Source organism: Crinia signifera, chromosome 1 (assembly GCF_055691185.1).
Source record: "Crinia signifera chromosome 1, ASM5569118v1, whole genome shotgun sequence".
Taxonomy (NCBI): domain Eukaryota; kingdom Metazoa; phylum Chordata; class Amphibia; order Anura; family Myobatrachidae; genus Crinia; species Crinia signifera.
In genome coordinates this window covers 88,597,276-88,620,833 of record NC_139217.1, presented here as the reverse complement: position 1 = coordinate 88,620,833, position 23,558 = coordinate 88,597,276, and the positions used below count along the sequence as shown (strand labels likewise).

The window sequence follows — 23,558 nt, the reverse complement described above, 5'->3', positions numbered from 1 at the left end:
AACACAGATATAGCTATGCGCTAACATATTCTGAGCGGTTGTGCATATACTTAACTATAGTGTGTTTATGGTAGCCTAATACTACTGTGGCTCAGTTAACTGGGCCACAGTAGTAGTCCCGACCTAATAAAATAGTTGTTTTTTTTTAATAACTAAGAAAACTTTACTAATCTCCGCTGACACAATAAAAGTATTTGGCTCTTGTATCCTAGGATCTCTGGATTGTGCAGAAACATATTTAAATAAAGAGATCAATTTTTTTTCGATGTCTGACTCGAAAACCTCGGGGTTCACAGTTGAGCCCTGTTGTTCAAATTCCCTATCCTATCGATTATTGAATTACCGCACATACGTATAGATTAGTGCCTGCATGTGTGAGACCAAATCGCACCAGAAATAGCAAAAAAGATCTAAAATCACAAACCCCTCGTAATTGGATGGTCAGTAAGCCAACATTTGGAGTATCAGAAACGCAGCCATGCCCAGGTGTTTTAAAGGGAGGGTCTGTAACCTCAGCGTCGGCCTCTGTCAGCCGGTCTCTGTCGCAGAGTTGTGTAAACGTCAGACTTGGGAAAATCATTTGCTGGTGAGTGAAATGCGTATGGATTTACAGATAATAGCAATTCATCGCAATACTGTTGCAGATCTGCACAGGAGAGGTTCTAGCTCTGTCTGGGCGGCGACTATCTGCAAATTTGGAGATGAGCAATCAACTCTGAATCAGACTCACTATATAGTGATTTGAAAGAAATTTAAAAATGAAGTAATTTCATCTCCCCTAAAAAAAGGAGAAAGAAAGGTGTGTATCAACCCTGAGGGTGATACCAAGCGCTGCTAAAGGGTTTTTCTCAAATTTAGCTGGTTTTGGTTAAGGATAGTCAGTCCTTATTACGCAACATAAAAAGCAAAATGTAAGAAAAATCTGCGCTCTGAGGAACCATAAGTTACATTTATTATTTATTCCTAAAACCGAACATACAACGCTTAAAATAACAACATGATTAGTAAAATTCATGAAATTCTAAAAAGCAGTGCAATTTGATCATGAGATTTCAATGATGGGTTAGGGAATGGCACCCCTCTAATCTTCCATAATTGGGATCCTGTTCCTATTGGACTCAATCATGGAGTAGCAATGAATTAGGATAGTTATTGATGCATCACTCATGTATTCATTTTTTTAATGTTTAAAAAAAAGTGTAGTTAAAAGAAACTGTATTTTAAAAAATTAACAGTAAAGTGTAACATTAATCTTTTCAGTAAGGACAGTGGATGTTAGAACATCCCGTCCAAAATGAACACACATTTTGGGCATGAACATAGTGGAAGAGAGATTAATATGAGTTTGCATGTTCTTCACAAGCAGTCGCGCTCCTTCTGCCAAGAACAGCCAGTAATTGACAAGCTCCCGGCTGCAGCTCGCCTCTTCCCAGTCACAGCTCGTGGCCACGCCCCCTTCTCGACCCACTGCAGGCGGGACATTGAATCCCATTTGCAAATAAACGGTCGAGCAGACCAAGAACGGGACAGGGTCACGGCTGTCGGGCCAGCTCCACAGCCATGATCCAAGATTGATTCACCCCCAAAGCATAATCCCCAATAAGAAGACCTCAGATCCCCAGTAACACATGGGTCCAGACACTCACCCCAGATCCTGGGATCTGCCACACAAATTCTCCCACAAAAAAAAAAAAAAAGGGGGGGGGGGGGGTTTATTGGATAGCATAATAATGATTAGGAGTCAAAAATTGCAGACTTTCAGGAGAAACATTAAATCGCACCTAAAAACAGGAAAAACTTCCACAGCAGATGTTTATTATGGGAAATTATAAGCGTCAATTACTCTGCAAAAAGACCATTATGCTTAACATTCAGGAAAGATTTCCAATGTAGAAGCCAAACAAAATATCCATAGACTGCAGTAGCATAATGCCACCCAGTGGTCGAAGGTGTTTTAGGAAAAAGAGGCTACCCTCTAGGACTGCAGCTCTTTGCAATGATTTACACTAATCTTCTGTAAGGGGGAAAATAAAAAACCTCTGCACTGACCCTGTGCATTCAACACACATTTTAAGTGAATATGTTGATATACATATAGATTGACCAATAATCATTGACCTCCAGATGTTCAAGTTCAGAAGCACGGACTGTGCAATGGTTAGCATTATTGCCTCACAGCACTGGGTTCACTGGGGTTGGTTTCACCCGGTCTATTAACTCATGTGTCAACCCCAACACACACACACTTCCATGGACCTCCTCCTATATCACATCACAAGGAAACCTTAGTAATGTTTTTGTACTAGTCTAACTTATAAATGATAACTCCTGTATATTAAAGTCATTTCTAGGCAAATTTGTGCCATAGGCACGCATTCCAAAAAGGGTGTTTGGCCTCAATGCAAGGGACATGGTCTTGCAGGAAAAGACCTTACAGCTCAGCTGATACACTTAATGCCCCCTGTGGTGCCAGATATACATGCAATGCCCCCTGTGGTGTCGCTTATACATATAATGCTGTATGGTGCTTCTTATACATATAATGCCCCAGTTGTGCCACTTATACATATAATGCCCCAGTTGTGCCACTTATACATATAATGCCCCAGTTGTGCCACTTATACATATAATGCCCCAGTTGTGCCACTTATACATATAATGCCCCAGTTGTGCCACTTATACATATAATGCCCCAGTTGTGCCACTTATACATATAATGCCCCAGTTGTGCCACTTATACATATAATGCCTCAATGGAGCTGCTTATACATAATTTCCCCATGGTGCCACTTACACATATAATGCCCCTAGCTGGACTCACTGCTTGGGCTACCTCCCCATCAGCTGGCATTCTCAGAAGGTAGGAGAGCGGAGAGACTAATTCCTGGCAGCAGTGCATGGAAGCACACTATGGCTGTGGAGTTAGAAGGTGTTGCAGGTGCAGACAGCAGCAGGGGTTGGCGGTTATCGGCAGGTGGGAGGGGGTGTGGGGGTATGGGGGATGTACCCCCTCCTGACATCACTGTCCCTGCCCTATATTACCCACAGTAATCTGGACATACCTATTCAATGTGGTCGCTTTCGGCTGGGTTTTTCCGCCGATGCAGGTTATCAGGCTAATGTGTCTTTGGAGGGGGGACAGGGTATAACTCATTAAGTAAACACCCACTGCTTCCCTCTTCCATCCCCCTGTCACCCTTTTCCTTCCACCATTACCCTCTGCCTCCCTGTCACAAAAGTGGTCACTTCACTGATCACACATGTGGCGGCCATTCAGTAGTAACTTGCTGGGGTTCCTGTAATAATTTTTATTGCCCGACGGGGTCCCAGAGCAAAATAGTTTGAGCACCACTGGGTTAGTCTGTAGGTTTTAATAAAGAGTCTGGAAAATATTGAGTGGATTTATCAAATACAGTGAGCATTTCATACCAGAATAATCATGCGTTGATGAACCAGAAACATTTATTTTAGCATTGGTCTTCACATAAAAGGGAAAAAAAAAGGGCAGACAGTATAAAGTTCATCTAAAGTCCATCTTCAAGCAGTGGATAAGCTGATTGTATGTCAAGCAAATGTAAGCTAGCGCAGGTGTTCATTTGACATTTAAAAGCATTTGCTAAACATGTATTTATATCACCACTCGACTCCAATTGGTGAGATGAGCAGGAAACAAACGGAAAACAACATTTAAATGTATCCCTGATAATTATTAGTTGTATAAAAGTTTTCAATCCCTTTAGGAGTGAAAAACTCAGGACGACCTTTTGACTGTTGACCTAATGTCGACCCAATCAATTATACAACAACTGGTCTATAATGCAAAGGCTCAAAGTAATCCAGTGGATAAAACAAATTTATTTTACACAATTTCACACCAGTAGTGTAACTATAGTAGGTGATTCAGCGGCTACGTGCCCCCAGGCAATCACCTGCACCCTTTTATTTATTTAAAGTACAGACAAGAGAGTAGGGGTTGCGCAGAGGTCTTCAGCAGCTGAATTGCCTGCAGCGCTGTTAGACCAGCTGAACTGCACAGGCCCACACTGCCAAAGGTACATGTGCCGCTTGATTTGGGGGGGCTCTATGCCCCTAATCTGTCTCCTCCCCACCTCCATCCCCTCGCTCTCTGAGACAGTTTAATTGGTGCGGTCTCTATCTCCCTGACACTCGTCCTCCCCTCTTTCTCTCTCCCTTTAGCATTCGCTCTCAGTCCTGCTTGCACCCCTCCTGCTCTCGGACACCCTTTTTCTCTCATTCTCTTTTTGCCATGAAGCCCCCTCTGTCAGTCCACCACTCTCACCCTTTTTTTCGCTCCTCTCAGACACTCTCAAAGGGGGTCAATTCAATCCAGTGCTCTGTGAACTGTGCCTTGAGGGAGGTCCCTGCGGCTTTCAACTCAGCATGCTGCTAAGACTAGTGGTTTGCTGCTTGCACCCCAGGAGGAGGGTTGCGAGCGGAAATAAGACAAAACTCTCTGCAATGCGGTTTTGTGCCCTAACATGGCGCGGATTCGGCATGAAAAGCCGGCGGTCGGGATCTCGGCGTTCAAAATCCCGACGCCGGAATCCCGAACGCCGAAATCCCGACAAGGGGGTGGGGGGGTGTGGATCGCCCGCCCCCCCCCCCTTGCGGGCTCGCTGCGCTTGCCACGCAGCGGGCCCGGTGCCTTGCTACGCTCGGCACACTAATTTATTCTCCCTCCGAGGGTGTCGTGGACACCCACGGGGGGAGAAAGTGTCGGGATTTCGGCGTTCGGGATCCCGACCGCCGGGATTTAAACTGCATCCCCATGGCGCAACCTACATGACTAACTATTCAGATTGTTTTAGCACTGTTACCAACTCAAACGCGCAATGGAGTACAGTACACTGAGCTATATAACAAACTTAATAAGAGCACCTATCAGCCAAGCAAACCAGCCAAGACATTATGCCACTATAAACAAACTAAATACTGCGACTCAGAATCAGAGAAAGCTAAATAAACCGAAATAAAACCCAAAAAGAGTCCCCCCTCCCTGAATGCCATACCCCTACTACATCAAACCTGGAACTCAAACAGCTAAAATCTAATCTCTACACCCAAAAAACACAACACTTTAAATACCAAGGTTGCAGTACTGCCTCTACCCTGCAGAGAAGACCGCAGGATACCTGGCAGTGACACTTCAGGAAACCATCAGCCTGACGCCCCATCCCCGACCTCTGGCTTAACAACTGCTACAGGTGCGGAGACTGACAGGGCTCTCTCCGATGCCGGTACTGATGACAGGACACCCCTGGGACCCAGCGCTGACGACAGGAGGAGCACTGCTGCTATTAAGTGCTGGATCACCATTTAACATTCTTACTGAGGGATAAGATTATCAGGTACTTGTGTATTTTCACAGTGCCAGCACGGCGCCGTGCTTCTGTGCCCCCTTGCGGGGCTCGCTACGCTCGCAACGCTATCTACAATCAACTCCATGCCAACATAGATGGTGGGGGTATGAACTATCCACATTGGATGCTGGCGCAGTGAAACTAGACAAGTACCGATTATCACTTATTGTTTAATCTGCCATTCTGACTTAATTCAATATTCATTTATATGATCTATACAAAAGTATGCTGTTAAACCTTAAGGCCCAAATACACTACGCAATATTTTAAAATATCATTAATTAACTGTCCTGTATATTTATAATATGTCTTTCTAATATGTGCTGACAAAACTGCAATATCTTTACTGTATTATTTGTTATGCGTAAAATCATTTTGGTCATTCTGAGTGATATAGTTAAAAATTTCGACCTGTGTGCACGTTACAAAAGCGTGTAACATTGTTAGCTACCCCCACCCATCGATTAAGTCACTGAATGATATTTGGGTGCAGTGTAAATATAATACAGTGTACGCATCTTTAGTATTATTGCAAAATTGTAATACCCATAATAACACCAGCTACAACCAGAGATCTAAATTGACAACTGAAATTTAGTAAATAATGAGCTGCTTGCTAACTACAGCATGAGAAAATACTCCCTCCACCCTTTTAAATACTGCAGTGCATTACTACAAAGAGTGCCCATTTCCACAGAACTTCTAATACTGAAAGCAGTCACTAGATGGCAGTGTCTGGTACAGCATGCTAACACTAAATAAACATAAACAGTTCTATAAATATCTCTAACGCAAACAAGGATTGATCATTTTATGGCCTGTCTTGTGTAGAAGTCACTTTGGTAACACAGTTTAAGATTGTCATTTTTAGTTTGTCGACAAACATTTGGCAACCCATTCTGCTATTTCATGCAAGTAATACATCACTGTACATGCTGAATTCCTATATAGGACAAACATGCATGTTTTACAGTACTTTTAACTATTTATTACTTTTTTTTTTAGAAACAGTGTCCGAGGGCAGCAGCTTTTTTCCCCAAAGAATGGACTGTCTAAAGAAATATTAAAAGTCAGAACCTGCCACCTTACTGCTAAAATAATTAGAATAGTTGATTATATTTTGAAATTTAACAAAAATGTCCCATTGTTGGATCGCATATTAAAGGTGCCCATACACTGCACAATATTCCAGTGCGTTTTGGACTAGATCGCATCACATGCGATTAAAAAGCACGGGCTGCACAGACTTCATGTGCTGTGCAATGGGATGAACGCGGGAGCGTGCATCGCATAGCACCCTCACATTGTGTATGCGCACCTTTAGTGAAAGCAGCAACAAAATGAGGAGATTTGGGGTCCTTAAAAAAAAATAAAAAAAAAATTGACAGATGGCCCCATAAATTTTTTTTATAATTCCAAGAGTACCAGAATAAATGGCATCCATACGGTATATAATAGGTAGATGTATATTTTATTGAAGCATTATATGTATCAACAGAATATGTTACTAGTAAAACACTAGTAACGGTCTGCAAATTGGATGATTGATACCATACACCAGCAACCTACAGCCCCGGCTGATCAGTGAAACATAACATGTTATGGTGTTTTTTTGTCAATCACAAATCTGTAAATTGTAGAACTGTCCCAAATTATTGTCCACTTGGGGGTCAATTTGCTCATTACAGCTCATGGAATGCTCCATTAACAATGTCACTGTGTGTTGTATCTGTACAGTGTATATATGTACGCTGTCATTCATCCTCGACAGCATTGAATTAAGATAAACAAATTTCCTTATGTGCCTTAAGCTTTAGCAGTATAATCTATACGTCCACCATTTATTTGACAATTCTGCCTCTATAGATTTGTAAAATCCCTGTTCATGGAATAAATAAAGCTGGAACAAAGGCAGTCTATTCATTGTGCTGTGTGGTTGCGGTACGACTTGGAACACTTCAGGCTGCATTCCACTAGCAAAAAATAACAACTGCAGAGCCAAATGCAAAACAAGGAGAATACACAAAAGAAACATCAAAATTTAGCTAGTTTCTTTTTATTACCCAATACCATTTACCCTTATACAGGGATGTGTTCGCATACATCTATCTTACATGCGCTACAGGTTACTTTACACACGTGAGAACAGTGCAACTAAGTAACATCAAAAGTCTTTGAGATTTTCGGTTAAAAGGTGTCTTATTTGCAAAGTGATACAAATTCTATGCACAAGCAGCTCCTGATAATTAAAATGATATGCAACATGCCTATATTCGGTGTGTGACCGTGGCTGCAGCTGCACATGAAATGCCATGTTGCAGTGAATAAATGGAAGCACTAACTAAGCAAAACACATGCAGATACAGGTCATGTCTCCTTTATTCGAAATGCTCGGGACCACAAGCATTTTGGATAAGGGATGTTTTTTTTCATACTTACATGGTCGCCCGGAGGTGCCCAATGGTCCCCCGGTGTCCACTGCAGCCTTCAGGATCCTCTTCAGCGGCATTTCTGGTCCCAGGGGTGCATTACGCAGGTGCTTCAATGACGCCACCAATGCATTCGCGTGATGCACCCCTGGGACCAGAGATGCAGCTGAAGAGGATCCCGAAGGCAGTCGTGGACATCGGGGGACGAGGTTAGTATGAAAAAAAAAGGGGGCCCAAAAAAAAAAAAAAAAAAAATAACTTAAATATTCTGAAAAACCAAGTTTTTTCAGAATATTTCGGTTTTTAGACTACACGGATAAAGGAATCCCGACCTGTGCTGCCAAACATAAAACAGACATGTCATATATGATTTTTATCACCAGAAGATCGTTACATTAGACATTTTAGCTTTAGATGCAGAATAAAATAAAATTAAATAACGAAGACATTGTTGTGGCAGCACAGGCGGCGTAATGGTTGGCATTACTGCCTAACAGCACTGAGGTCATTGGTCTAACTGTGCAGAGTTTGTATATTCTCCCTGAGCTTGCGTGGGTTTCCTCCGGGTACTCCGGTTTCCTCCCACAATCCCAAAATATACTGGTAGGTTAATTGTCGCCCAACTAAAATTAAATTAACCCTAGAGTGAATGTGCGCGCGTGTACATGTGGTAAGAAATATAGATTGTAAGTTCCACTGGGGCAGGGACTGATGTGAATATGTGTGAGCTATTATAAGAAACTGTTAACAAAGAAATGTTGTAAGAAAGACGTAAGTGTGTGCGCTTCCGCAGATTCACCGATGCATGTTACCGACATTTGGAATGCCTTTGAAATCCCATTACCAGAGGCTATTGGCAATGATAGCTTAAATAACCTGAGTGCACAGAACGAGGAAGACATATTGCAGCTGTTTGTTTCAGAACAACGTCACACTTAACCCAGGGGTGTCAAACACAAGGCCCGCGGGCCAAATCCGGCCCGCCAGACCTCTTCATGTGGCCCGCGCAGCCGCCGCCACCTTTTATTCTCGATTTTTTTTTTTTTTAAGAAAGAAAGCCGCCTCTTCAGCGCATGCGCGGCAGCCTACAAGCCAGAGAACATCTGCCCTCTAGCGCAGTGCCGCCGGTCGTCAACCCCTCCTCCGCTCCCACCTGCTGTATAGGAGCCAGAGAGAGGAAAGAGCAGGTCCGTCATGGTGAATGGTGCTGCTGCTGCTGTGCACTCCAGGTCACTTACTGCTGAGTGTGCACTGCACAGTGACCGGGAGCACGCTGCCCCCCACTCCTGGATAGATAGTGTGAGGAGCGCTCCTCACAGGAGGGAGGGGGAAATGCGCCTGTGTGAGAGCGCAGCTGTGTCCTTGGTGGTGGAGCAGCTCAGACTGGAGTGGACGCATCAGAGTGGGTAAGTGTCAAACTCTCTGCCTATGTGTGTGTGTGTGTGTGTGTGCAATGGCACATTGCAGCCCATCATTAATTGCTGTGTCCCATGATAATAAGCAGGACATATGCCCTAAGACTGAGTGCTGCCCCCCTGTGCAGGCAGCGTGTGCCCTAATGCACTGCAGTTCACAGCAATAGCAGGAGGGAAATGCTACTGCTGAGTATACAATAATTGAATGCAGTGACAATAATTTATGATAATAAAAAGTGGACACATAGTATTACAGATACAACCGGCCCTTTGAGGGTGACCAAACTGCTGATGCGGCCCCTGATGAATTTGAGTTTGACACCCCTGCACTAACCTCTTAGAGGATCGGTTTTCTATTTATTTAAATATTCTAATATAGGCTAGACCTAAAAACAGACATGAAGCCTTCCAACCTTGCAGTCAGACAATAACCTGTCCCACATTTATGTTGTCAATGACAAAAAAAAACAGTAGTGCCTAAGGTGGTGCTGAAGTGCCGTTCTAAATAGTGTAACACCAACTGCCAGCGAGTCATGGCCGGTGATGTTTGGGGTGGCAATGGGTGTCTCCCCAATATTTGAATTTTGAACTGTGCTGCTACATTACTCCCCCCCCCCTCTGGAGCCACCACTTCTAAGGAGAATTTCCCTCACAGAAGCAATAGGCTAAAACTCACAGAATAATTCGGTCTTTCTGTTTCTAGAAGATGGAATTCGATTGAAATGAAAAACCGGATGACAAGATAGAAAGATGGTAGCGTAAAGGTGGCCATACTCTACTGCGAGCAGTCGCAGCAGTGTTTAGGCACCCGACACCTTCCCAGGTGCCAGGATTGCATTTGGTCCTTTTGCATGTGATGTGGAGTGGGGATGGAGGTGCCCAGCGCCTCCTTCCCGCTTCCCGATCCCCATTCCCCCCTGCAGTGCCAGTTTTGTCCCCACATTCACGTGGGAGTGGCAGCTTGCTTTCCTCTCCCTCTGCAGGCTCCAAGCAGCTCCGTCCCATATACACGACACTGTGTATATAGCACTATGGGGGCATTATGTATGTGGCACTATTGGAGAATTGTGTGTGGCATGAAAGGGTCGCATTATGTGTGTGGGGCGGTACAGGGGCATTATGAGTGTGGCATGAAAGGGTGAGCATTATATGTGGGGCGGTATGAGGGGTATAATGTGTGTGGCATGAAAGGGTCGGCATTATGTGTGTGGCGGTACAAAGCATTATGCAATTTGCATGAAAAGGGTCGGCATTATGCGTGTGATAATAATGTGTAATGTATGCATGCATACACCAAATAAGTGTGGTATAATGTGTAATGGGTATTTGATGTGTGGCAAAATGTGTAAAAGGCAATTCGGTGTGGGGCGTAATATGTAATTTGGCATTACGTGTGAGGCGTAATATTTAATTTGGCATTACGTGTGAGGCGTAATATTTAATTTGGCATTACGTGTGAGGCGTAATGGGCATTACATTGTGTGGTATAATAGGTCATTGACATTAGGGCATGTGGTATACTATGTAATTGCTGTGATGTAAATTTACCCCTATGGCTCATTTTCCTGATGATTTCTACAGCATAGGTGGATAGGCAAAAATAGTCTATGGGTTCCGGATGCACATTATGGGCCCCCGGGTTCATCTGAAATACAACCTCCATAAACAAATAAAACAAAAATACAAACTATACCAAGGATTTAGGATCTGGTTGATTCTACAAATGCTTAGGTGAGAGCTCTTACGTAAAATCAATTCTTATGCGTGATCCTAACTTATATTTAAATGATTATATAAGCACTGAGGAACGCCTATCACAAATATTTCAAAATCCCAGCGTTACATCGCTGGCAGATGATCCTGGATCTACTTAAAACAAAAGCGCAAAAATGATTTCTATGTAAGCACTAACATGTTCCTCCATGCATGATATCAGAACATTACCGAGTACACTGCCAAACATAACACATAGGGAAACAATAAACACAGCAAAATGATTAAGATCACATCTAAATCAAACATAAAACAATCATCAAATTCCCTAAACTTATATCAAAGTGGACTGCAATGCTGTGGGAGAAATCCATTCAATTCCTTTAACCTTCATACAACGCAGAATTAAATCATGTAGAACTGATTGCTATTGATTTATGCAGCAACCATTTTTTATTTGTCCGTTCACCCTGCAATGTATAAACACTCCTTCTGCATAGACAACAGACCACATAACAGTGCCAGATACTTCAATGTACTGAGATTTAAAAAGGTGCCCGTGTCCAAGACCTTTGATGGCTGGTCACCAAGGAGACATTTATAAAACAGTTAAAAATGATAGACCAAAGGTGCTCATCTTCTTCTAAAAATGACCTGGAATTCATTCATAATAAATGTAAAGTTTCCACTGTGTAATGGGGCCTACACACGGGGAGATGTGCCGATGAGCGGGCTGTCAGAGCCAGTGGTCTCTGGTGAGAACACGGACACCGGCAATTATAGATGTATCCAGCATTTATCCGTGCATCGCTATGCCCCTACACACGGAGTGATGTAGGGGCATTTGGATCGCTTAGAAAATGCCCCATGAAACTGTATGAGAAATGACAAGACACAAAGTGTAACATTACCAGTGACTAATTATGTTGTGTATCCACTTACCTATAGTGGGTTGCAGGGTTACCCTGGGAGGAGAAGACACTTTGACAGTAACTACATTCTTGCTTAGACTTCCTCGCCTCAGCTGAGTGGACTGGAGCCTTGCTCTGGCCGTTGAGACGGGTTGTGAGGTTGCATTTCTCAGGCAGGACAACAGCTCCTTGTGCAGGATCTTACTGGGAGTAGGTGACTTTGCAGAAAAAGGCTGGGGAAATAAATAGATGCAGCATAGGACTATTAGATGCTGTAGTGATGTAGCTACTATTAAGTTACTGTCAGACTCAATGAGGACTCTGTTACACAGTCAGAAAGTAGATGTTTTCGTACATATTATGGGGGTAATTCAGGGGTAGATGTATAAAGCAGTGATTAAGGGAGGAGAAGTGATAGTGCCTGGTACTTTATCACTGACCAATCAGCTCCTGACTGTTAAGTTACAGGTTGGGTTTTAAAAGGGACAGTCAGGATCTGGTTGGTCGGTGATAAAGTACCAGGCACTATCACTTCTCCTCCCTTAATCACTGCTTCATACATCTACATCTCAGTCCTGCAGGTAAACTCCGCCCACTAAAAACACGCCCCCTCCCCCTTACCCAATCGGCATGCTGCACACAAAGAAGAAATCATTAGATGGTTACTCCCCATGATTTTTCCTCTCTTCGTTATGAAAAGTAAGCCTGGACTATTCAGACGGACGCTTTCCAACGAATACAGGATGGGCACTGATGTCCGCCATCCCCAAGCAAGCAGGGCCATACCATACGCTGGAGTCCGCGTGTACATGGTAGTGCCCACTGTTTTTTGTGGGCATACCCATGAAACGCTGGGCGGACCCCAGCAAACGCCCCCTGCCTGTCACTCAGGCTGCGAGCACCTCGGTGAAGAGAAACTTTGCCCAAGGGGCTTGCACATGCGCACTGGCAACTATGCGCAGACTCAACATCGGAGATGGGTCCGAATTCGGACCTGTACGAACAGGTCTGCATCGGCCCTTATGTGCACCCATTTAGGCATATGCTGGGAACAGATGTAAAAATAAACCCACAGATCTCGGTGGTCCCTGTATTGAATTACACGTTCCGGTCTGACAAAAGGGGTTTAATGGTTTAACCCTTTGAGAGCCAAGTGAATTTGACAAAATAGGTGTGAAAATTGCCAAGCAGACATTGTTATTCATCATAATGGCCTGTAATGTTTATCTTACATAGGAAATATATATACATGTATTCCCTAACATTTTTATTTGAATTTATATAACAAACTTGAGCAACGCTGGAATTTTTAGCAGATATTTTGCTGATCTCTCACAGGAGTTAACCATAGTTTAAAATCAGGATGCATTCAGCAACTACTGCCAGGAGACTGGCACCGGGATCCTATCATCAGTGAGGATAAAGGCACCAGAATGCTAACTGCCGGGATACAGAACTGAAGTATGCAGGGCAGATTAAGCCAGGGAAGGTGGATAGGTTTAGTCACCTACAAGGGACATATAGCATTGAGATGTGGGGTTAGGCACTAGCCAGGAGGCTTCAGCTGCAAGGGAAGAGAAGTATACGTACCTCGTCCATCGAGACCCCCTTCTTTGGGATGCTGGTGTCTGTATTCTGAACTCCAGCATCCCCACCATCGGTCATCTGTATGTATCCCGTTTAACTATAGTGTAACCATAGTTGGTGTCCCCCCTACTGAAAATCACGATGCTACTGAAGGAGTAATCTAAAGAGAAAAGGTTACTGTAAACCATGCTTTGCATTCTCATCTCTAGCTACATGTACTAAAAAAAATCTCTGAACAAAACTGTAGTAAAACATACTGTAATACACACTGGTGTGTATGGGGCTTAGAGGGACCTTACCGGACTAAGCAGCAAGGACCGGGATATAAATGTCACTTAATTTGTTTAAGCTTCGCACTACCCAAAATTAAATGATTTATACATAATACAAGATACTTCACAGTAGCTACAATGTTATGTGATAATACTACAGCTGGGTATTAATCTAGCAGACACTTACCGATAAATGTAATTCTACCCACTAAGGATGGACAGACACATTTGTGTATACACTTTTAACCAATACTAATGAAACCTATTTTTCTAACAGATAGTTATCACATTGACAGGTGTATTTGATCCTTTATACCCATGTGATCATATACTGTATTATCCCATGCAAAAAAATCCAAGGGAAATTCCATAACAATCACATTGCACAGCTTACACAGGAGTTGAATATAACCTTACAACAAAAGACCATCTTCCCAAACATCCCATCTAGATGGCAGGTTAGAACAAAAATCTGGTAATGCATAGGGGCAAGTGACTTTATACTCATTTGCTCCCAAATGCAGGAAATGTAACTGATTTAATCCATTTGTCTAAATGGCCACATTTGTTTTTTTCAGTGTTTAGGAACATATGGGTCATTGTCATTTGCTCCCATACATTACTAGATTTCCATACCAGCTAGATGGACAAATGAAATCTTTAGGTGTGTGGCCAGCTTAACCCACAGCACACAGCTGCTATAAGAGGCTTTAGTGGCATCTCTCACTTCACAGTATGCCCTCAACAGTATAAAGGCCAAATTTCAATACATGAAAAAGGTTGACATAGAAAAGGTTGACATGGGGTTTTCATGGGTTGTTTATACAATTCCAGTGGGCATAGTGCACTCAGCACAATATGCGCTCACCATGTGTCCATGTAGACATCTGATGACAAGAAAAAAAAAAAAAAGAAACCTCATGTTGACCTTTTTCCTTGAGCTTTTGAAAAAGGTTGACCTAAGCAATGTCAACCTCTTGCCTGTCGACTAACAGTGGTCGACCTAACTACTGTAGAGAAAATGATCCACAGAAGGGGGCTTAGGCCACATTCACATTGATGCATTTGTTAGCAGTCTTTAACCAAGAACATACACACGGCAAACAAACAAAGAATGGTCGGACTGATAACCTTATCGCCATAGAAAATGGTTATACACAATAACCCATTCTGACTTGTGTACGTAGCGCGGCATTTCTAGCATATTAGATGTAAAAGTGAATTATATGGAACAGTGTTCTATGGAACATTTTGCTAGATTCATGGTAAACATACCAGAGAAACTGCAATCATAAGCTCGGGTGACATGAAATAGGAAGACCGCCTAGTACATGGATTTACACACATTAAATTAGAACTATGGCTTTAGTCCAACCCGCTGGAAACAGTTTTGCATCAGGACGCCAAAGAGACTAAAATCTTAAATCAACATTATAAAACTTATAACAATGCCTGGAAAATGTGGAAGCAACATTAGACCAGAATGAATCTGTGGATGGATAGGTGTACACCATTAATGCCAATGAAGAGAAACGGATTTGGGCTTTTAAGAAAAGTGTGCAGAACCGAACCTTATATAATACATCAAGTGGTGCATCTTTTCTGAGAGATACCGAGACAACAAAGTGTCCACCAGTCATTAGCTTGTACTGGGCCGTGGTTACTCACCACGTGGCACATGCACAGGGGGACTGCTTGATATATATATATATATATTCAGTTACAACATACGTACCAGACAGCTGCCTCTCTGCCTGCTGCTTACAACGAAGGCAAGGCAGCGGGCCTCCATATCTCCTCACCCCATCTCGGGGCCACTGAATCTATGCGATCACACCACATGGTCCATCCTCTATATTCGTCACTATAGACATCCATCAAAAACCACACAATCACCTTTGATTCCAGAATGTACTTAAAATAAAGCGGTTTTCGTGACCTATGTACGTACCCATAAAATACGCACCTGTATGCGGATTCCGACCCTGCAATTATAAGTATTTTTCACCTAAACTACGCTCATCATTTCTAAGCTTTCAAGGATTAGTATTCGACAGGGCCTAGGTGCATGTTTTACTACATATTTGTTACTAAAGGAACACGCTGCTGGGACATTCTTCCCTGTAATTGTATCATCCTACTTAGAATGTCTCCTCTATTAATAGATTTTTAAGCCAATCCAATTTATGACCCTGCTTTCTGAATACCCCAAATATATTAAAGTTCAATATATTCAGAGGGAATCTTAAGAGAAGTCCCTAAAGCTGGATACTATCATTCCAAGATTTAGCATTCCAATCTGCCTGGTTGGAACAAAAATCTGGCAATGTCTGGGAACAAATTACAATCAACCTTTTTCTCACAAATACTGGAAAATGGACAGGAATTACTTGTTTCTCCAGTAGTTGCATATTATATGCTGACACTATGATGCACCGGCAAAATAACTATTATAGAGCACTCACATCAGTTTACCTATTAACATACTTTTTTTCCCCCTTATTTCATTTATCTATGCTTTGGAGCTAGTGAAGCCCCTTGCGGGTTCGCTGCGCTCGCCACACTGCGGGCACGATGGCGAGCTGCGCTCGCCACCTATTTTATTCTCCCTCTATGCGGGTTGTGGACCCCCACGAGGGAGCACTCAGGATTCCGATGTCGAAGGAATGACATTTGGAATCCCGACTGTCGGGAGCCGTCCGGCACCCTTTTTTGAGGTGTACTTTCCTTAACCCCTCGTCACTCTTACCTCTATTCCCTTAAATGTATTTACACATTCGTAACTCCTACTTATTGGTAATTTTTGTTATTCACCTTTAAATCTGTGTTTTTAAGGCCTATATCCTTTAACATGTAGACCAGTATTTTCCATATTACAGATTTGGTCTCAAGCTGGTTGCCATCATACGCTCGTATGTATATTACTGTCCCAATTGGGCCTCTCGGTTTAGGTTACCAATTATCTTTGGGTGCCTGCTCATTTTATGTCACTTTGCAGCATTTATCTTTTTAAAAAAAAAAAAAACAATACTCAAAAGATTCAAATAAAAACAGACATCTGAACGCAGCTATTCAGAATATGGCAGCAAAATCTAGAGGAAATAAAACCAAAGTGGAGTAGCTGAGCAGTCTGGTATAGGAGATGAACAGTCTGTAAAAATTGGGGAACAGTAAATATTAACAAAAGGCTTGGAGTCCATGTATTGTTAGGCCAGTGTCCAGGATAGCAGAGACCTGCTAAGGCATTTTCTAATATTCAGAATCTAGGAGGAAGCAAGCTAAACTAGGGATGGCCACCAGTGCACTCACCATTGATGGTAGAAAAGCAAGTGACCATCAATGGTGGTAAATTATGCAATGAAGGACCATCGATTGTCATATCTGATCTTTCACTCACTAGCTCATGGGCCAATCAGAACTTGGGGGTGGGGCTTTACAGGTCTCATCTCAGCTCCAACTGAAGGGAGGAAAAAAAAATAAAACACCATTTGGGGGGCTGTGCACCATATAAAAAGGTAGAGAACATTTGTCGATCTCCCTTGATGGAGAAACTACGTAATACTGGTGTTAATCCTCCATGGCTTCCATCCTAAGGTTGGCTGTTGACCATTGATGGCTTAGGTAGGTACCAGATCACTGAGAGCCAAGTGTAATGTTTGTTTGTCACATGATGCTTGCTGATATAGGAATACTTTTTTTAATTGTAATTGTTGAATTAAGGTTCTTAAATTCTATATACGCAGATTAGAAAATAGATTTCTGCATTTGTATCCATATAGTCTAAAACCTGCCACTAAAATATGTAATACAATTGGCACAACACACAACTAACATTGAGCTGCTTAATATATGCAGCCAACATCTAAGCTTGCTCAGACATGTAGGAGACATCTGGAAAACGCACATGAAAAATAATGTGCGCTATTAGGAGGTGTTTGGTGATGCCATGGATTATCAATGTGTTACACTTTCATTAATAAATTCTTTTAGAACATAAATGGTGGCAACTGCGCTGATGCAAATCCTTAGTACTGTTTTCAACTGCAGTTTTCAGATGTAGAACAGAATGTAAAAGCAGGTGTTAAAACTCTGGCGACACCTTCACACCATAACCTACAGTTTTGGACAGTCTGCATTAATGTGTGTAGATAGAGTAGCAGTTCCCAACCTGGGGTACTTGTAACCCTGGGGGAACTCTGCAGACCTGTTGGGGGTACTTTAAAATAATATCAGCAATGGTGGAAGAAGAAGTCTCCCATTGCTTGGCGACAAACTACGCTGCGTCACTTCCGGTTAAGTCTGCTGCATCATCAGCGTCTCTCCTTGTGCTTTTGCCTGACCAGCAAACCAATGGGAAGGAACCTGCACTGCCCTCAGGCATCAGCGATCATCAGCCCCGCCCTACATGGCCAGACACATAGGGACCAGATTCCAGACCACACACTACTCCTTAGTATAAAGACATGCATACTGCTCACTTCCACTCCACTCCTTGATATTTCAAATTGAGAGCAGCGAGTACATCTAAATAAATATCCTAATTAAGTGGTACAGGAGAGAGAAAAGGTTGGGGACCAATGAGATAAAGGAATAAAAAAAAAACTTTCACTGACCCGGTGTTTGAGCCACAGTGGGATTTCCACTAATCATACATTAGGGGATTCTCTTGCAAATCTGTTACTTTTCATTTAGATTTCGGCAATAAATCGGATGAAAAGTGACCAAATCGTATGGATTGGACATCATGTGCAATGTGATGCGTGGTCCCGTCTGCATCACATTGGAGCCTGAAGAGTGGAAGTGCTGCACTAGAGATAATTTGCCTTGCCAAGCCTCCCGGTAGGCTTGGCTGCAGATCGCATATGATAAATTGTATGCAAAAGGACTGCATATGGCGGGGCTGGGGATCATTTGGCCCTCCAGCTGTTCAACTACACATCCCAGCATGCCCTGCAACAGTGTTGATATTTGTCCATGGTGAAACTGTTGCAGGGCATGATGGGACATGTAGTGGAGGGCCAAAGGTTCCCTATATCTGGCATACAGTGTATTGTATGCAGTTCTGCCGCCCAGGTGGTTCCATGATGGCTCAAGGTGGATTTTGGGGGCGATTTCTTACGTAAAACTTAAATCAGTTTAAATCTAAGCAGCAGTTATTTTTTTTTTAAAAACGATAAAAGGAAATTAGCTGGTATTTTACTCCTCTGCACTTTATAAGCCTCTGCGCCTTGTAAGCCTCAAAGCTTAGTACTTCTCCCTCTAAAAGTTTGAAAAGTGATTTTATATGTTCAAATACAAGGAAACTGAAGACTTTAAAACGCAAAGCCTAACACTACTAGCTCTAATGCTTTGTATGCATGCATTTTAATTGGGGTCCATTTAAGAGATTTATGATACAGAGCCACAAATAGGTCAGCAGTACAAAATCAATTGACATTTCATACTCATTTCAAATATTTCAGCTCGGGCACACACTCAAAGAAGCAGGAATTGTGAATGTAGAGTAAGCATTAGAGTATGCCCATTCTCTTTTGAAAAGAATGAGAAAAATAAACATGGAAGCTAAAGAAATTATTTTTCCATGAAAACAATTCCAGAGAAGTGTAAAAATAGGATTTTTGGTACTAATTGTTAAATCTTATTTTCTCAGATGACATAACAAAAACTTGAGATCACAACACTGGAGTATAGACAGTCGGATGAGCGAAGCAGGAACTTTAAAAAGTGGGACTGGCTCCTACCCCTCTTCTCCATCAGCCCCAGTTATAGAAACTGAGGGGAGATGGAGACAACCTGTCTAGAGAATGAGTAATACAAATGTCTGAGGACCAACGGGAGAGAATGCAAACCATACTGCAACTACAGAGTCACAGAACAGAAGAAAACCGTCTGGGGAAAAACAAAGAGTGGGCATCCTGTGTCCCCTATGGAATAGAAGAAATGGGTCAGTAAGTACCAAAATCCTGTTCTCATTCATTTCTCAGGAAACACATTTAAAAGAACATTGGGGGAATCCCATTGCTGCCTGCACGGGAGGAATAGAACAGAGATAACTAAAAAACACTGCTGCCAAGATCAGAACCAGAAACCACACAAATGTGTGGCCCCTGGACAAAGCAGCAGTACAGCAAAGCTACAACTTACAATGCCTGGTTTACCACCTAAGAACGAAAAGGCCCAACCGAGTGTGGTAATGTGCAGAAATGGAAGTAGCAACACAACCGGAACAAATAGGAAGACTTAAACATGCGCAATATAGCTGTATGGGCCACATAGATGCGCAGGGCCTGAACTTTAGTGAAAAGAACAAGAGGATAGTGAATCTCCTGACAAAACAAGCACCACAATAAATTGGTTAATGTGGAAGGCAGAAGAAATACAGCACAACACTGCGTTAAAATAAAATGCCTACAAAACACCTACATAATTTGCATCAGTTCCCCACCGCATTGTAAACTATTCACGGGTGGCGAGATTGCTGTCCGGTCTCTTAAGGCCTTAATTTCAATTACCCCTTGAGTCACCTGGGACAGGATCACAAGCTGTAGAATTTGAATGTGATATATCGCATGCGATCCAAGCCTGCAAGAGATTGCTGCTGCAGCCATTACGACTTGCAGGCTCTGATGCGATAAGGACAGTAACAAACATGACATCGGACTGCTGTCATTCACCTGCAATTTCAATTTTGGCTCTATTCCTGTGATCGATCACCACAATCGCAGGAAAAGAGCCCATATTGCAGAGTAATTGCCTAGCGTATGGGGGGGGGCTTTAGATTTATATGATGGCACTGCCCAAAAATATCTTCATTTTTGCCATCTATCAGGAAACTATTGTTTTATCTCCTGTATCTAGATTCCTCACTCCCAGCTTTTTCCTCCTTCCATGTCTAGTCTACCACCCAAAATAAAAAAAAATTAATCTGACAGTTCATCTCAGCAACTAGTGAACAAATTGCAGCAGATTATCTACAGTCCCCCACCCTTCTGTAGGCAGATATTATAATGACTATGGTACTTACAGTATACTTCTGAACTCCAGATGATTTTACAAGGTCTATAAAACTTGGAACAGATACGTTCACTCCTGTACTATTTTTGCCCTTTCATTTTTTTTTCAGTGTGGGGGTCAGTTCACACACATCACAGCAGTAAGACATCGGATATCAAGAGACACACAGGGACCGGGGATCCGATCTGTTAAAGTGATCATGTAGCAAAGTCTTAGCAAAGTTAATATTACTTTTAGTATTTTAATAATCTTTGTTGTAATCTGTTATTGTAAATTTCAAGTGTGTAGGTCATGCTCTTGGTGGAAAGTACGGGGAGCATGGACAGTAATGTTTAGCTTTGTCTAGGGTGCTCAGAAACCTTACAATAACCATTAAAACTAAAGCGTTAACACAAGCCAGCATATACATGGCCAGTAGATGGCTCGGTACTTCTTAACTTTCACGGCGCCAGCTTACTTCGCTCGCCCACGCTGCGGGCTCGGTGGCTCGCTACGCTCGCCACGCTAATTAAAATCAACTCCATGCCAACATGGATAGTGAAGGTATGAACTATCCATGTTGGCATGGCGTTAACTCCGTTTATTTAACTTAATTAGTGGCGAGCGTAACCCGGAAGTACGCGCGGCGCCATGCTGGCGCCGTGAAAGTAAAGAAGTACCGATGGCTCAAACTGTATATATTAAGAAAACTGCCTAACACAGAGGCAGGAGAGGCTTCCAAATGCTGCTGTTTTTTCGGGGGGAAATTGTGGCCAGTCCTTCAATAAGAAATGTGGGTACTTCTTTACTTTCACGGCGCCAGCATGGCGCCGCGCGTACTTCCGGGTTACGCTCGCCACTAATTAAGTTAAATAAACGGAGTTAACGCCATGCCAACATGGATAGTTCATACCTTCACTATCCATGTTGGCATGGAGTTGATTTTAATTAGCGTGGCGAGCGTAGCGAGCCACCGAGCCCGCAGCGTGGGCGAGCGAAGCGAGCCCCGCAAGGGGACTCTGACGCGCGGCGCCATGCTGGCGCCGTGAAAGTACAGAAGTACCGAAATGTGCTACAGCCTGCCTCATACAAAGTGCAGACTACTACATCAGACAGAAAAGACAGCTATAACAGTAACAGTAAACTGTAAAATGCATTGATAGGAGTGGACCAGTCCGTCTGTTGATCTGCAGAGTACTGGGAGTCGTACAGTAGTTTGGCGGTGTTGCAGAAGAGCCTAGAACCACCCCTGGACATACAGTGCCTTGCAAAAGTATTCACCCACCTTCACATTTTTTTGTGCTTTGATGCCTCAGTCCGTATTTAAAATGGATTGTTTGAGGCTTTGCTTAATTTCATTCACATAACATGCCTACAACTTTGAAGAGGTCATTTTTTTTTATTGTGAAGCAAAACAACAAATAGGACAAAATAACAGAAAACTTCAGCGAGCATAACTATTCACACCCCCCCACCACACACACACCCCCACCACCACACACACGTCAGTACTTTGTAGAACCACCTTTTGCAACAATTACATCTGCAAGTCACTTTGGATAAGGCTCTGTGAGCTTGTCACAGGGCAAAACTGCTTCAGCTCCATGTTGGATGGTTTCTGCTTGTCAACAGCTTGAGACGAGACAAAATCAAGCTTTTCGGCTAAAGCACTTTCCTCCATACATTTGGGAAGAGCCCAGCTCTACGGAGTGTACGGCTTATTGTGGTCCAATGCGCAGATACACCGGTCTCTGCTGAACTCTGCAGCTCTTTGGTTTGCTGTGGTACCATGTTCTTTCCACTTGATGATGGATTTGATAGCGCTCTGTGGATCATCAAAGATTGACATTTTATAATCTAAGCCTGACTTGTACTTCAACAACTTTGTCCCTGACTTCCTTGTAGAGCTCCTTCGTCTTCATGGTGTGATGTCTCTTGCTAGGTGGTGTTGCAGCCTCTGGGGCCTTTCCAAAAAGGTGCGTTTATAATGACAGATCATGTGACACTTAGATTGCACACAGGTGGACTTCATTTAACTAATTATGTGACTTCTGAAGGTAATTGGTTGCACCAGAACTTTTGAGGGGCTTCATAGCAAAGGGGGTGAATACATATGCACACACATTTATTTTCTCATTTCACCAACTTAAACTATTTTGTGCAGATCCATCACAAAATTCAGACTAAAAAGAAACTTTGTAATTTAACAAAATAGGTAAAAATCCAAGGGGGTGAATACTTTTTAAAGGCATTGTATATGTGCTCTTAACCCCTTTGAGTGCCAACGTCGCTGTGAGTGATCCTCAAAATATCCGCTAAAAATGCCTGGATCGCTCAGGGGACTGTTCTTTTAATATAAATAAATACAAATACAGCAAAGTCAATCAATTAAAGCTTAGTTAAATATTGCACCCAAAAAAAAGTATTAGTCGCTGTGAGCAATGCTGGCATTTAACAGAAATTTTAAGATCTCTCACCGCAACTTTGGCACTCAAAGAGTTAAGCAATTATCTTATTAACGCATAGGTGGTAAGGATCATATAATATACATAAATAATTTTATCAAGAGGAGACAAAAAAAAAAAAAAAACTTTTCTATGCGCACATTACCACATCTCATTTTAAGACGCCTGTCTCTTCTTGCTGGCAGCTGCTCCCAAGCATGTTGTGGCCACAGCTTCTAGATAACTGTACTACCACTATTGTGGTCCTGATCTGAGCAGCTGGCCAGGAGAGGTTTCAAGGTAATCAGAAATCCCTGTGCATTGGACCGATATACACCAGAATGTAATAAGATCTAAGCTAAGGCAGGCATGTCCAAACTATGGCCCTCCAACTGTGGTGAAACTACAAGCCC

The 23,558-nt window shown here is 42.7% G+C and overlaps 1 protein-coding gene across 3 annotated transcripts in view; it reads right to left on the bottom strand.

The window, feature by feature from the left end:
* Nucleotides 1-23,558, bottom strand: part of MTUS1 (microtubule associated scaffold protein 1) — a 241,572-nt gene that overhangs the window by 111,985 nt on the left and 106,029 nt on the right. For all 3 annotated transcript variants that reach the window (XM_083169551.1, XM_083169568.1, XM_083169559.1), the window contains exon 3: nucleotides 11,881-12,082. In XM_083169551.1, coding sequence (XP_083025677.1) covers nucleotides 11,881-12,082 — 202 coding nt within the window. The remainder of the gene's footprint in view (nucleotides 1-11,880; nucleotides 12,083-23,558) is intronic.